General features: G+C 38.6%; 1 protein-coding gene across 5 annotated transcripts in view; it reads left to right on the top strand.

Annotated features, from left to right (window-relative positions):
- LOC121917198 (nectin-3-like) overlaps positions 1 to 15,687 on the top strand; it is a 90,230-nt gene that overhangs the window by 32,012 nt on the left and 42,531 nt on the right. For 3 of the 5 annotated variants that reach the window (XM_042442939.1, XM_042442937.1, XM_042442938.1), the window contains exons 2-3: positions 3,390 to 3,728; positions 10,164 to 10,460. In XM_042442939.1, the coding sequence (XP_042298873.1) occupies positions 3,390 to 3,728; positions 10,164 to 10,460 (636 nt within the window). The remainder of the gene's footprint in view (positions 1 to 3,389; positions 3,729 to 10,163; positions 10,461 to 15,687) is intronic. The other 2 variants (XM_042442940.1, XM_042442941.1) reach the window with 1 other exon arrangement.

Below are 15,687 nucleotides of genomic sequence, written 5' to 3'. Positions count from 1 at the left end.
CATGCGGCTGCAGCATATGGGTTATTTCCCTTATGTGGAGGGGGGAGGATCTGGAATGGATTCCTGCATAAGGGAAGGGTGCACCGTATTATCATACAACATATTTTTTATTGTGGAAGATAACTATATAAATGTATCTGAAGCTTATTTTTGGTTTCACTTTAATCAGACTGATTAATACGCTTAAATGGAGGCATTAGGACTGTTTACACATCACAGTAAACTGGGTTTACAGTAAAACAATAGTATCCTGGTGCATGCTGTCCAGAGGGTCCAGCTCTCCTAACTCCCAGATCTCCATGAACTGGATTATTTCAGTGGGCTCATGGCTAAAGCCTTTAAGCATCACAGTCCAGTGATGCTATCTGCCTTTAAGACAAAGTGAATGTCAAATGCAATGATAAAGTTATAATCAGATGTGGTTTTGCCATTAGACATGGTCATTCAAAATGCTTGCTTCTATAACCGGAAGCCAAAATCTCAGAGAGTTCTGCTGTTTATGACACTCCAGGTGTTCAGGTGAAGGCTAGAGAGGGCTAGCAGATTGTATTGTTCCTCCTTTTAAGTACCTTTTAAAAAGAAAGTTCTTGGATTGCTGATTAGAGAGAAAACCTTGCTCAACAACTTTATAAGTTTTCGTACTTCAGTGGCCATATTGCCTTTATCTTTGTATTCAGTGTCACTGAATCAAATCCATGTGATATTTGAGATAAATGATATTTGAGATAAAATGAGATAAAACCTCAATGATATTTGAGATAAAATGTGTAGTTGAAAACAAGACTTGTGCTGCTCTTGGGAGTCCATCCCCCTCTGTTCAGGGACATAAACTGGTGGCATAATGTGTTGCTTTTTTTTTTTTCATTTAATTTTTTTAATTGAACATTTAAAATATTATCAATCACACATCACCACAAATACAATTGAATTTCTTTAAACATTCCATAAGCATTCGATAAACCTACAGTAATTATTCCCTACTATTCTAACTCTATTCTAACTAACTTTACTTACTAATTAATCTTCATACTTGCATTGCATCATTTGTCTTCAATCTTCATATCCCCTTCTTTCCATTCCCTTATACCATCGTCTTCTTATTTTCTTCTCTCTTTCTTATCTAAACTCATTCTTTTACCTTTCTCTGTTTTCTTCCTTCTTTGCCTTTTTAAACAGTCATTTCTCTCCCTACATTCATCAGTAAAACAAATATTCAATTCACATTAATACTTTGAATATACAATATAAAATTCCAAATTCAATATTGGGAAAAACAAGCAAAAGCTAACGAGTGCTTTGGAAATAACATTCTTTTATTTTTAGTATTAAGTGACCCAGTTTTCGTGCCCTTTGCTTAAAACCAGTAGTGAGTTCATTATTTCATATTATTATTTTCTACTAGTAATTTTCCTTTTCAATATGCTCATGTTACATATGTGCTTTTAAAAAAAAATCTCTCAAAGTTGACCACATCCTGTTTTCTCTTTCTTCCTAAAATAAATAAGTTTTATTTTTGCTGTATTTTCTACAGGTTTGCTTCTTAATCCTTTCCAATCTGTTTTTATGTTCTTTTCACTCAGCTTGGTAGCCAAGTGTTTCTGCTAGCCAGCTGTGAAGTCTACTCCCACCTGATACTGCAGAAATTTTGTATGCATTGAGTGCTCCTCTAAGTAAACATATATTGTGCTCATTTCACTTCTCTAAATGGTGAACAGTTCTGCACTGCTAGTCTTCAGTACATAGAGAAATTTAACTTCTAAAACACACTGACATTGTATAACAGATGTTACTTTAACTAGATAAAATTCACTCTTTTAGTTTTAATTAATTGTCTTTCAAATATGTGTTACCATTTAAACTGGTTGCAGTTTAAAATAGCCTTAAGTTGGAACTACATCAAGAATGGGAGGCTGTTTCTTGATTAGATAGACAAATTAATGGAATCATAAAAGTTCAAATGTGCCTGAAGACCATCTAGTGCAGTAATACACATCATTAAATCAGTGCTAAAAGATAGTAATCCAATTTCTATTTAAAGACCTCAAAGAAGCGTCCACCACCCTCTGAGGCAGTCTATCAAACAGCTCTTGCAGTCCAGAGGTTCTCCTTCATGTTTAAGTCTTACCTTCCTTTCTTTGTTTTTGTAGTTTGAATCCATTGGTTTGTGTCTTGGTCTCTGGAGCACCAGAAAGAAAGCTTGCTCCATTTTTACATTATATCTATTTAAAGATGGCTATCAAATCATATCTCTTCTTCTCCAAGATGAACTTACCAAGTTCACTAAGCAGTTAATTATAGGGCTTGGTTTCCAGAACTTTTGCCATCTTGGGCATCTTCCACTGAAGATGGTCCAGTTTGGCAATATCTTTTTAAAACTTAATATCACAGAGAACTTTCTCAAAAGTGTTACAAAAATCTGGGTATTCTACATCCATACCATTTGCCAGATCTACCAAGGTTGTAAATCCATCAAGAAGAAAGTTAATATTAGTCTGGCATGAAATATTTTGAGAACCCCAATTTGTTTTCCAGAAGAATAGAGCTAGGTTTTCATTGGGGAACTGTGCCAATCATCTGGGATTGGCAGATTGCATATGACCCTCTAGATTGCTGAGATTCGAATTTTCATAGTCCCTGACTAGTTGGTAGCTGACTAAGGTTGATGCGTGGTTCAGCTCATTAACAACTGAAGGGCTATAGTTTTAACCATCTCTGTCCTAACCCATTTAAGTGAAATTCCCACTCCAGTTTGTATAGTGGGACCTCGGTATCTGCAGACTTGCCATCTGTGGATTTGAGCATCCGCAGACGGCAAGACTGCGCTGCCCTAGCGGTCCAGAATGGATCTCACATGGGTGTTTATCACACTATACTCTTATAGTGCTACTATTCCACTTTGACTGCTCTAGCTGCCTCCTGTTGCATTCTGGTATTGGCAGTTTTAAGGAGGGGTATTTAGAATTCTAAATATCCCTCCTTAAAACTGCCAATACCAGAATGCAACAGGAGGCAGCTAGAGCAGTCAAAGTGGAATAGTAGCACTATAAGAGTATAGTGTGATAAACATCATGGATACCAATGGCTGACTGTATTCTAGAATTGTTTGTTCTCTAGATTCTGAAATTCTAGACATTTATACATAGAAAGAGATAAATAGAACAAGCAGCATGTCTGATTTTCCATCTTTTATATTAACAGTTTTAGCAAATTTTGGCTAAAATTGATGATATGTTTAGTAAGTCATTTTTGAAATGCAAACATCACCCAAAAGGTAAATTTATGCAAAGGATAAATTAGCAGAACAAATTTTTCTGTAGGAACAATATTTGTGGCTGCTGCTCAACTAATTCTTACTCTCCCCCTCCTCTTTTTCTTTTCCCCTTTTTCAGGTGCCTTAGCTGGACCAGTAGTTGATCCACATGTGAGAGCAGTATGGGGGAAGAATGTTACACTGAAGTGCATAATTGACATAAATGAAACATTAACACAAATTACATGGGAGAAGATACAAGGAAAGAGTGCTCCGACTATTGCTGTTCACCATCCTGAATATGGATTTTCTGTTCAAGGAGAATATCAAGGAAGAGTATCACTTAAAAACACATCACTTACTGATGCATCAATCATACTAGAGAATGTTACCTTCTCTGATTCTGGAGAATATGTATGCAAAGCAGCTACATTCCCTCTAGGAAACTCTCAGTCAACAACATCTGTAACTGTATTAGGTATGTTTTTTTAATATTTATTTTGTAAATGTTCCACTTAAAATATTTCAGGATCAGAATTAAATCTGATAGTCTGTTAAATTGGATCCAGGCTTGCATATCCCTGAACAGAAACAGGGCTAGTGGAGGAATCTGGGATCTAGCAGAAGATTTTTATTAGACAAAAAAGGCAGTGACTTTATTCTGATTCTGTCTTACCCTGTAGCCCCATATAACTGCTTAAATCCCCTGCCCTCGTTCTGCATGCCCCCTTCAGAATAAATGTTTAGTGTCATAGGGACTTCAGGAAGGAAGCAAAGAGACTTTAATGATACCCCAGAAAGCATTCCATTCATGGAGTTCCATTGCACAGAATTGTAGATCAGCTCAGTGAGTGCTTCAGCACAGTATGTTTAACTTTATATTTGAAAATCCTGCTTCTTTTACTAATTCCACTAATGTATTTCAAATGCAATTGTTTTTTCTTTGTAGTCCTCTTTCTGTTTCAGTTAATACACTGGATGTTTATCTTTATTTTAACTGTAATCCCAGGTTTGCCCCATACTGGTAGGACATTTGCTGAGTAGAGATACACTCATGGGACACTTGGAATTATGAAAAGCAATTTTCATCTGCTGTCTTTCTCCTGGCAGCTTACTTTGCTCCTCCCCAGGAAGCAAGTGGAGAATCAATGAAAATTGCCTCCTGTATATACTGTAGGAAACTTTGGAGGGTCCTATTGCAAAAAACAAACAAACAAACAAACCAAAAACAAAAAAACAAAACACAACCCACATAAAATCATCTTTTGCTTTTAGATGACATCATATGCTTTCTAGGGGGATATGGGGGCATTTTTGCCATGCTCCCCGGAAGCCATTTTAGGGCCAGGGTGGCTTTTTAACAAAGGGAAGTGACCTAGAAACATCCCCTTCTCTCCCCCCCCCCCCTTTTTTTTTAATCCCAAGGACCACAAAAATGTCTGCATGCAGTCCATGGTCTGCATTCCTCACCACTGTTGTAGGTGATCAAGGAAAATCTTTCATTTGCAGCATCTAATTAGGACCCAAGCTGATATTTCTTCTTATTGTAAATCATCCTGAAATTCTCTTTAAATGAAAGATACTATAAATGTTCTAAATAAATGAACTTCATTATCATTGGTATAAAAATAAATTATAACCCATATGCAGTCTTTAAGGGTTCAGCATATGTCCTGCTTCCATGTTTACTAGCTGCCAATGTCATGCTATCAAATGCCTTTTTTTTAGTACTCCCTAGAAGGTTTATTTAAAAAAAATAGATTACAGTACTGTATATTAATTGCTAAATGTACTACAGTCAGCACGAAAATATACTGTGGTCAGTGAGATACTCAATATAATATTCCTTAGTGAATATCATATTAATTAAAATTATATTAATCAAGTCAGATAGGAATGTTTATTGATTAGCCCTTAGGCCATTTCAAAATAACACTAAAACAATTAAGTCATAAATTAAATCTAATCATACATTTTTTTAGTTATTTGGATCCTTAGAATTTTCATTGTACTAATTAAAACTGAGTGGATATGGGGATGCTTAAATTTTTCCATACTTAAGAAATAAAGAAGTTAATGATTCTAATAGTGTTAAATTAAAAAAAAATAAGTGACTGGTGGGGCATTTTATTGTGAAAATCCATAAATCAAAGAATCTTAGGGTCAGAAGGGACCACAACATCCATCTGGTCCAACCAACAGAATGTAATGAACATTTTGAAAATTTTATAATGAATGCTTCTGCAGTTAGATTTGCACCCTCTGCATCCTGCAAACAAATAGAGCAAATGCTAAAAAAAAAAAAAAAAAGGCAGGGAAAGGGGGGAGTGAAGCCTCAAAGGGCCAATCTAAAAAATGGCTGTGAAGAATTTGCCCATTCTTTCTTTAAGGCATAAATCAGACTATTGTAATAATTTAAAACTTGACTGAGATTTTAACTCCTAGAAGTTCATCATCATCATCTCTGTGACTTCCATAGATAGTTCATTCTGCACCCGCACAGTCACAGTATTTGGAAACTTTCAGAGCTTGTGAGTCCTTTTGGTGGGAACTCCACCCCTTAAGTACCACTCATGTCCCCAGTGCCTTCCTGCTTAATTGCCTCAGTTCCTTTTGGGCTGCTACAGTAGCAGCATTGTAGTGAACCTGCTTCTCAGAACATGAAGTAGTTTCCTCAGTGCATGAACTGGTTCTCCCTCAAATCTTTTTCTTCTCTTTCCTTATAGATTTTCCTTAAGGGTTTGTTTGTTTGTTTTGTTCTTGTTCTCCTTTTGGTTGTTCATGTATTTTTTGTTTTTCTTAATTCGTCAGAAGTCCTACTCCTGTTCAGAGGTTTATCTCCTCTCTGGGCATCTTCAAAAAGCATCTTAGTTGTGGCCAGAAGATTGACCAGTCAAGACAGCCATTCCTGTTGCCTTCTCTAGTTGGGTACTGTGGATAGCTGGCTTCACTGCCATGCCTTCACCCCCAAACCTGAAGAAACTGCCTCACTGAAGGGGCTGTTATGGGAGGCAGTGATCAATATTTGATACTTTGCTGCCTAAAACAAATCATTCTACACAGTGTCTATTGGTATTGGTTCCACTCAGGAGCCAATGGAACCATCAGCGGAGGTGTGGGGTACATTAGAACCCCTCTTCTACTTCAGTTTGGTATCTCTTAAGTGTGGTTGCAAGCAGGGTGAAAAGGCTAAGAAGAAACACAAGAATAAAAATCCAGAACTCTCACTCTTGTAGAGGAAGAAGCTTTGGACCTCACAATCAGCAGTCCTGGCTTCTCAGTCTTTGATTCCAGTGAGTCAAATGGTTGATCTTCCTTCAGAATTATCTGAAATTCCTATTGCACTAAATGTCTGTTCACATTCTAGCTTCCTCAGATTCTGAGGCCAGGTGGAATACATCAGAAGTGACGTCATACCAGATGACCAGGACCTTGTGGAGGCCTCGTTTCTTGGCTCAGAAAGATGTTATGGAAAGAATTTTCTGTCTTAACCAGACCATAGTCACACAATTTGAACTCAGTTTTGTGTATTCCAAACTCCCATCTGTCTCATCTTACAGTTCTCAGTGGGGTTTCCCCCCAGTGTTATCCTCCATTTTCTCCAAGGTTTGTAGGGATTGTACTCAGGAGGATTGGTACTCCCTCTTCCTGACATCACATTACTATTTCTCCCTTTGGAATCTTTATGGAACCGTCTTGCTTATGGGGAACCAGACTGGTTCAATTATTGTTCATACTGGGATGATATCTCACAGTACCATTGATCTTTGTCCTATAGGAGAGAGGAGCTTTGATTACCCATAGTACATTTAAGTGTCCCCTGTCTGCTACAGTGTCCTGTCAGTCTCCCTCACCTCTTGGGTCTACTCTTCTTTGTACTGGATTCTGGAACTTAGCTCATGAGCTGTCTCCATACTTTCATGTTGTGCAAGGGATGTTCTTTTTACAACAAAGAAACCTACAAGGCAGTCCTATATACTGAAGTGATGTAAATTTCTTTATTTTTTGGATAGTGAATCAATTTCACATGATCATGTTGAAGTTATTATTATTATTATTATTAACCTTTATTTATAAAGCGCTGTAAATTTACACAGTGCTGTACATACAATCTTTTAATTAGGCGGTTCCCTGCCCTCAGGCTTCTGGCAGAAGTGCAGCATATACTTTTTTGCTCTCATTCAGTGACTCAGGACTTCCTGCCTTTTCAGTCTGTGTATACATGGATGCCATGTCTGCTTATGTTTGTCCTCCTCAAACCTCCATGTTCACCCACACTCAAGAGTTTTCTCAAAGGCTTTTGTAACCTTCACCCTTCTGTTTATGTGTTCTCCTTTTGAATCACTTACGACTTGTGATGTTCATCTGTTTTCATGCAGTGTGGCATTTCTCATCAGGAAAGGTGGCTGGTGAGCTTTTCTCTCTTGGATCTGATCCTCCATTTATTCAGTTACATTGGGATTGATTAACTTTATAACCCGACTTTCCCTTTTTGCTTTAGTGTTTCATATATGACAAACAGTTGAGTTACCCATCTGTTTCCCAAATCCTGCTTCAGACAAGGACAGGGCTTTGCACTCCTTAGATTTGCTAATAACCATTGCTTTTCATGGAGAAGGATTTGATTCCTTGGTGAGACCCTTTGGTTGTTTGTATGCATAGAAATCGGTGGAATGGACTCCCACGGTGGATTGCATCCATAATGAAGCTTGACTTATCAGTTGACTAAGAATGACCTTGCTACTTCTGTGCGAAATCATTCTACTACAACGGTTGCTGCTTTTCTACTTTTCTGGCAGCGATCTTGTAGGAAGAAATATGCAGAGCTGACACCTGATTTCACCCTTCTACCAGATTGGACATACATTCATGTGACCAAGCATCCTTTGGTCAAGCCGTGTTATCTTTGGTTTTAGCATACTGCATCCTACTATCTAGGTTAGTAGCTTACCAGTCACTCATTTGTGTGAGTCACAGAGATCATAAAGAAGAACAGGTTGCTTACTTGTAACTGGTTCTTTGAGTGGTCCTCTGTGAATTCACACAATATGCCTTCCTCCTCAGCCTAGTCCTGCATTGCCTCTTTCTGGTTGTGTCATATATATGGGGAACTGAAATAGAGTAGATTGGGAAGGTGTTGGAGGTGCATGGTACGGAGGAGCTGGTTTTCCCCAAAGTAACTAGTTCTAAAAGTTTTGAAACCTGGCTATGCACACACAGCATGACTTATTTATGTAAGTTCACAGTTGACCACTTGAAAAATCAGTTACAGATAAGCAACCTGTCTTTACAAATCAGAGTAGAAGTTAAAGTAAGGTTGTTGGTTATTTGATATCTCAAACTTTAACAAATTGCATTGGATCCATACAAGTTGCATTAGTGCTCTCTGATTTCAAGCTTTTCAGTGGGATCTAAGTGATGACCAATGTGTCCCATCATTTTCAGTGGAACCATTTATTTAACTAAGGCATGTATTGGATTGCACTGGAAGTCTTACTATACTTATTATATATTATAAAGTACCTGCTTGCTTACCTTTGATTTGTTGTTGTTGTTGTTGTTGCTTGATAAGCTACAAGATTCTCACCTTCCTTCCTTTTTTCCCTCTCTGAGTGAGTGAGACAGAGAGTGCCTTGGGGGTGTTTTTCCCTAGACTTCCGTAATTATGCATATATAGCATGCTATGTGTTACAGTGGAATTGGTTCCAGAAATTTTTGAAGAGTAGGTCTGTCGTTGGCTCTTAATTGTGCATTACAGTGTGAAACATAATGAGAGGCCATAGCCACACTTCTTGTTAACTCTGCTTGATTTCCCCACCAGTATATACCTCATAACTATTTTTTAAAATCATTTTTATTAATTCTATTCATTGAAGACTGCAAGGTGAGCAAAGTTTTTAATGTCAGCAAAAATAATGTCATAATTGTAACTGCATAATAATCTTGTAAAACATATTTCTAGAGTGGTTTGAACATTGGACTTTGACTCTGGAGATCAGGGTTCAAAACCCGACTTGGCCATAGAAACCCACTGGATGACCTTGGGCAAATCACACTTTTTTGCCTCAGAAGAAGGCAGTGACAAATTCCTTCTGAACAAATCTTGCCAAGAAAATCCCATGATAGGTTTATGTTAGAGTTGCCATATAATGGAAATTACTGAAAGACACACAACAAAACTTACTTTCATAAAGGATGGATTGTTCTAGTTATATGACTGTAGATGCCTGGTGTCAAAACTACATTTGTAGGCTAGTTGATAGCACTGGGAATTGGTAATAAATTGGATATAAATTGTTTATAGATAAACACAAAAACTGGGCAGAGAAAACAGAATCCAAAGAAGAAAAAAGATACGAATAAAGATGCTCAGAAGATGGTTGTTTTATTAGGCCAAAACATGGTTAAATTTTCTTACTATGAATACTCTCAAAGCTTCCTTCAGTGGGCTATTTAGAATTCATTTTCAGAAATTTCTTAACCAGCCAATCCAAAACTATTTATTGGACATGTTAAATCCAAGGTTTGACAGTTCTTGGTTCACAGAGTTGTTGTTTGATTCCAAATATCCCTCTGAATGAATGATTAAGAATATTCATATAACAAAAATCTTTTGAGCATCTTGATGTGTGTCTCCTGTTTCTTCTGTGTATTTCATAGGTTAAAAAGCAATTTTGCATTTGGATTTAAACAAATTTTTAATCTCTGAATGGATATTTGTGTTTTAACGGACTATTTGTATATCTTGACTTGATACCTTTAATTACCCTGCAAGAAATAACTTGAATTCATACCTTGATAAAGAAAATGAAGTCAGAGGCATTTATTTTTTTATGCTGGAAGCCACTCTTAAGGTTTACTTAGGGAAAAAATTAACACAACTATTGACGGTCATTTTCCCCCCCTTATATAGTTGAACCAATTGTGAGCCTGACAAAGGGACCAAATGCTTTAATAGATGGAGCCAATCAAACAGTTGCTGCCATTTGCACAGCAGCCACTGGAAAACCAGCTGCAGAGGTTGTCTGGGAAGGTGATCTTGGTGAAATGGAATCCACTTCAACTTCGTATCCAAATGAAACTGTCACAGTGGAGAGTCAATACAAGCTTGTCCCCACCAGGTTTGCTAGAGGAAGACATATAACTTGTGTTGTGAAACATCCAGCTTTGGAAAAAGAGATAAGAATGGTGTATGTGTTGGATATTCAGTGTAAGTAATTGTTGTGATTCATTATTTTCCCCTCTAGAAAATAGCTCATATTACAAATGCTAGAATAATGCAAGACTATCTGTGTGGATCTCAAAATGTATTCCAAAGTATTCATTGTGATGATACCTTTATGAGACCAACCAAAAGGTACAAAATAGATTATGCTAGTTTTGGAAGGCTAATGCCTCTTCATCAAAGATGGTTAAAAAAAACATGCAGTTGGGAGGGGATGCTATTAGTCTCAGATCTGTCTTTTATTTTGAAGTATTTGCTTCAAATTTGTGTAGGAAGAGGGTCTATGCAGATAGACAGGTTAGACCACACACCCCATGTCTCCCACACAACAGAAGAAAAAATAGTTTTAAAAAATCAGTAAAGGTTCACTGTGTGTTAGCATTCTGGATGGAACTGACTGATGGATTTAAGCCATTTTGTCTAACTTGCTCAGTACTTCAGCCACTGCAGTGATCATTCTCCTTTAAAAGAGTAAGGTAAGCTAAGATGGAGACATGTCTGTTTGCTAGCATATGTTATATCTTCCAGCTACTAGTTACCGCTTTGGGGATCAGTATTTGTGAAGCCAAGTAAGATTTCATGGTAAAGGGGAAAGAGAAATTTACTTAGAATTTTGGCTTCCAGGAATCCTAAGAAAACACAAGACAGAACAGTGTATGAGACAAAACAGATAAAGTATTGAGAAAGTCAGTATTCTGATTTGCATGGCAGTAATCATGTAGATTAATTCCTTTCCCCATCTAAGAAAATTAGAGCCATTAATTATTGACAAGATGAGTAACAAAAAAAAAAAATCAACTCCCTAATAAAAACTTCAGTACATAAGCTGGAGAGATGACACTTAGTTTTGTTGTAAGCCTCTGGTATGAGAATGCTAGTATGCTTTTTATTGATTGATTTGATTTGTCTGGTAGCAGTGTATTTGTAGTAAGTTGCATAATTTGATAATTACAAATGCATTCATTTTTCAAATTACATTAGAGATTTTAACTGACCAAATAATTATAGTTCACTGTTTCAGTATAGGTGCCTTTCTGAAATATATAAATGGCATTTACTGTGAAAAATAACAGCCATCATCTGAAAAAAAGTCTTTAGTGGACAGTTCCATTGATTAAAATTGACCTGCACATATTATTTAAAGAATGAGTAGATTAATCTGTCATCTTAAGTTTTGGAACCATAATTATTAGATACTATATGAATAAACAGTTCATGTAATTAGGATTAATTTCATTCAGGAATAATTCTTTAACATTTAGCTCATTAGGTTACTTGAGTTTAAAATGATTGTGTTTATGTCTCAAGATCAGATGTAAGGTGAAGAGTAACTCTATCTTCTAACAATCGTAGACACCTCATGACACTTTCTAGGTGTGAGAGGTACTTAGTTTTTTAACCTTTTCTCTTGGGATCACTTATGCAAAACTGTATCATGAAGAGAAGTACTTTAGAAAATCTTTCCATCTTGCAGAGCAGGGGTGTTAGGTGTGCAGCCTAGTATATCCCACCACAGAGAGGAAAAGGAAATCATAATAATTTAGATTCAGTAGCCCTTGAGTCCAGTTTTACTGATGGTAATTTATCTGATATCCTCCTACCCTGAGGCCCAGCCATCAGCAACAGAACAATACACAGATTAACACGGGAATCACTCCTCCTTACCCAGGATCACATAGTGTGGACACACACACACACACCCACTCTCTTCCAGGTCAGCATTCTCTGAAGATGCCAGCCACAGATGCTGACGAAACATCAGGAGTAAACTCTTCAAGAGCATGGCCACATAGCCTAAAAAACCCAAACAACTGATTATTTATATAAATATTCTTGGAGCATAGAGCAGTTGGTTACTACTTGAAAACATTGAGTGTGTTGTTAAAATTAAAAATTAATTTCAGTAATTTTCCATCTCTTGGGTCATCTGCTTTTTTGTCCATTAAGTCATATAACTTGTTTTGTTTAAATATCTGTCGCTTAAAAGTCAAGTATATTTTTACAGCTATCTCTGATTATTATGAAATAGATACTGTCACTATATTACAACCATTCTTTTATGACTTTTTAAGCCAGTTAGTATAAAGTGCTTTAATAAAAACTTGATTAAGACTGAGCAAAAAAATAACATTATGTTGATTGTGATACTAGATATAGTGTTAAGTCAGTGACATGCTTTTGCATCATTTTCATAGTTTACAGTTTTTAAAATAATGGTTAACTCTTTCTACCTTGCCTGGAAACTAATTGGCAGCTAGTGAATTGATTTTAATATTGGTGTAATATGATCACTCCTGGTTATACCAGTAACCAATCTGGCTACCATGTTTTGAACTAATTGAAGTTTCTAAATTTGGTACTGAGAGAGCCCAATATACAGCTGTAGAGAGAAGAGGGAAGAAGGTTGGGTTGAGCGGGCGAGAGAGGAGCTTGAGGACCCAGGGGAGAGGGAGGAAAGAAGATGGGAGGGGGAAGCCCAGCTGGGACCGAGGGAGGAATTAGAGACCCCACCTTGGGGGCAGGGAAGGTCGACTGGGGGCTTAATAAGGAGGAAGGGAGAGGCGCAAGGGGGGAAGAGAGTTGGCGGAAGATTGGGACGCGGAGAGAGGTATGGAGGAGGGAAAGCAGAGGAATACAGCATCAGCGAGACGGAGAGGAGGACCTGGGAAGGTAGTACCCCTGGAAGTCGGGTGAGGGTAGGGCCAGTTCTTACAACCCACCCTGCATGTCCGCAGCGAGGAGAAGGAACACGTGCCCAGCCGTGGAACCCGGAAATAGGCCAGGAAGGAGAAGGGGCTAGAGAAGGGGAGGAGACTTGGTGGTCGGTGAGGGAACGGCGAAGACTTCTCGGCTCCAACCCCAGTCCCGGGAGTAGGAGAGAAGCAGAGACGTCTGCAGGCGACTACCGCCCAGCTCAGCCTCATACCCTGTAAACACTTACCTGGAGAAGAGACGGCATCAGTGAAAGAAACTGTTTCGGAGAGGGTTTGCTCTTTGTCCTTTGAGTTCACGGGAAGCTAAGAGTTAATAAAGTTTTGTTCATGTTGCAAGCATCATTTGGACTTTGAGGAGTGTTTTGGGTAACAACTCGGGAGTAAAATGGAGCCAACCCCAGGGGTGCCCTCGGCGGGCATAGGAGCCACGCCCACAACAGCACATTGCAGTAATCCAACATTGACGTTAGCAGCATGTGCACTTTCATTTTAAGATCCTCCAGCTTTAAGAAGGGATGCAGCTGGTGTAAGAGCTGATAATAGGCTCTCCTGGCTGTCACATCTGTCTGAGCTGTTGTTTGAAGTGACAGACCCAGAGGTACTCCCAGGTTGCAAATATGGTCTTTCAAGGGAGCGTAACCCCATTCAAGACTGGTTGACACACCTCCAAACCTAGGTTAGGACCCTTGAGAGTAAACACTCCTGTCTTCTCTGGATTCAGCTTCAGTTTGTTTTCCCTCATCCAACCCATTACCTCTTCCAGGTATCCTTAGCTGAGGATCTTTTTGAATGCATTGAGAAATATATTTGGGTGTCATCAGCATATTGATAGCATGTTGCCCCATGCCTCCGGATGATCTCGCCAAGCAGTTTCATGTAGAGAGTGAACATCAATGGGGATTGAGTGGCACCTTATGCTATGCCATATAACAGCTCCTTTTTTGAGGAGCAGCTGTCTCCAAATACCACCATCTGGAATCTATCCGAGAGATAAGATTGGGACCACTGAAGTATTGTACCTCCAATTTCTGTCACGGGGCAGGATATGGACCTAGAGGAGGCCGAAGATGGAATTCAGGCCAGTTCCCCAGGCAAAGAGCAGCCAGCAGCTGAAGAGCAGCCTCAGCCAGCTCTTAGTTTTGAAGAGCACCCTCAGCCAGCAGAAAGACAAAGGCAAGAAACACCTGAAGCTGATGGGGCAGAGGAGATGACACAGCCTCCAACCCCGAGAACAAGACATAAAGGAAGAATAACAGACCAACGATGCTCAATCAAGCTGTTTGCCAAGAGGCAACAGAGTGGCTTTGATTAGAACTAGCTGGTGTCAGCCCATTTAACAGCTGAGTCTGCCTAGGGGTAGTGCTGGAAGGAATTTCTTGATGTGCATTCCTGTCTCCAGTCTCCTGCAGTTCAGACCTTTGACATCTTGGCTTCTTTGACCATTGGACTGTGTTGACCTTGTTGCTTGTTGGTTTTCCCTGAACTGGAGTGTTTAACAAACCAACAGTTTCTCTGGACCAACTCCCACAGACAAGGATGCTTTCTGAGTGCTGGTTATTTACTGCCCTTGTTGGCACTATCAGTTAATTGTTTCTTCTAGGCCAGCCTGTGTATGTGTTAGTTGAATCAGGACAATTCCTAGACCCCTCAGCCATTCCAGAAAAATATCATGGTTGATGATATTGAATGCTGCTGAGAAGTCCAAATGTACTATCAGGGGCAGACACACCTTGCCAATACTCAGAAAAAGTCCACTAAGGAGACCATAGCAGTCTCAACTCTGTCCTGTTTTGAAACCAGTTTGAAATTGGTGTAGATAATTTGTATCCTCCAAGACTGTCTAAAAGTCAGAGGCAACTGTCCCGTCGATTATCCAGAAAAGGGAGATTTGATACTGGTCTCTAGTTGTTACAGTCATGGGGTCCCGGGAGGGATTTTTAAGAAACAGTTGTACATACCACTGCTTCTTTTGAACAAGATGGAAAATTTCTCTCCCTGAGAGATGCACTAATAATCCATTACAGCTGAGATCTAACTGCATCTCCCCTCTGGATGACCAGCCAAGAAGGACAAAGATCAAGAAGACAAGTTACATTCCTTACTCAAGTAAGCCTTGAGGCTATATTTTAAAACTAAAACCATTTCGAGATAGGGAAGAAGTGGGAATGTTAGCATACCTTTCTTTTCTCTAATTTTGTTTCATTTGAAAAATCCAATTGTTGGTGCCAATTAGAGTAAAGCCATTGGATCAGTGGGAATCTGTTGGGTCAGCACATAAATAAATTACATTGATTCTGGGGGTTATAATCTAATTAGGGCTAACAGTTGGATTAAGGCCAGGGTATCCAAATTCTCCAAACCGTGCAGATCAACCTAGGTGGCTAGTATGCAGAAAGCGAAGTATCTTCTATATTACTGAGTATTTATGATTTAAAATCCTGTAATCCTTGGTGCCAGAGTCTATATAATTTTACTCCCAGTTTGAGAATTTTAAGTTC

Source organism: Sceloporus undulatus, unplaced genomic scaffold (genome assembly GCF_019175285.1).
Source record: "Sceloporus undulatus isolate JIND9_A2432 ecotype Alabama unplaced genomic scaffold, SceUnd_v1.1 scaffold_12, whole genome shotgun sequence".
In the NCBI taxonomy this organism is placed as follows: Eukaryota; Metazoa; Chordata; class Lepidosauria; order Squamata; family Phrynosomatidae; genus Sceloporus; species Sceloporus undulatus.
This window is presented reverse-complemented; position numbering and strand designations above follow the sequence as displayed.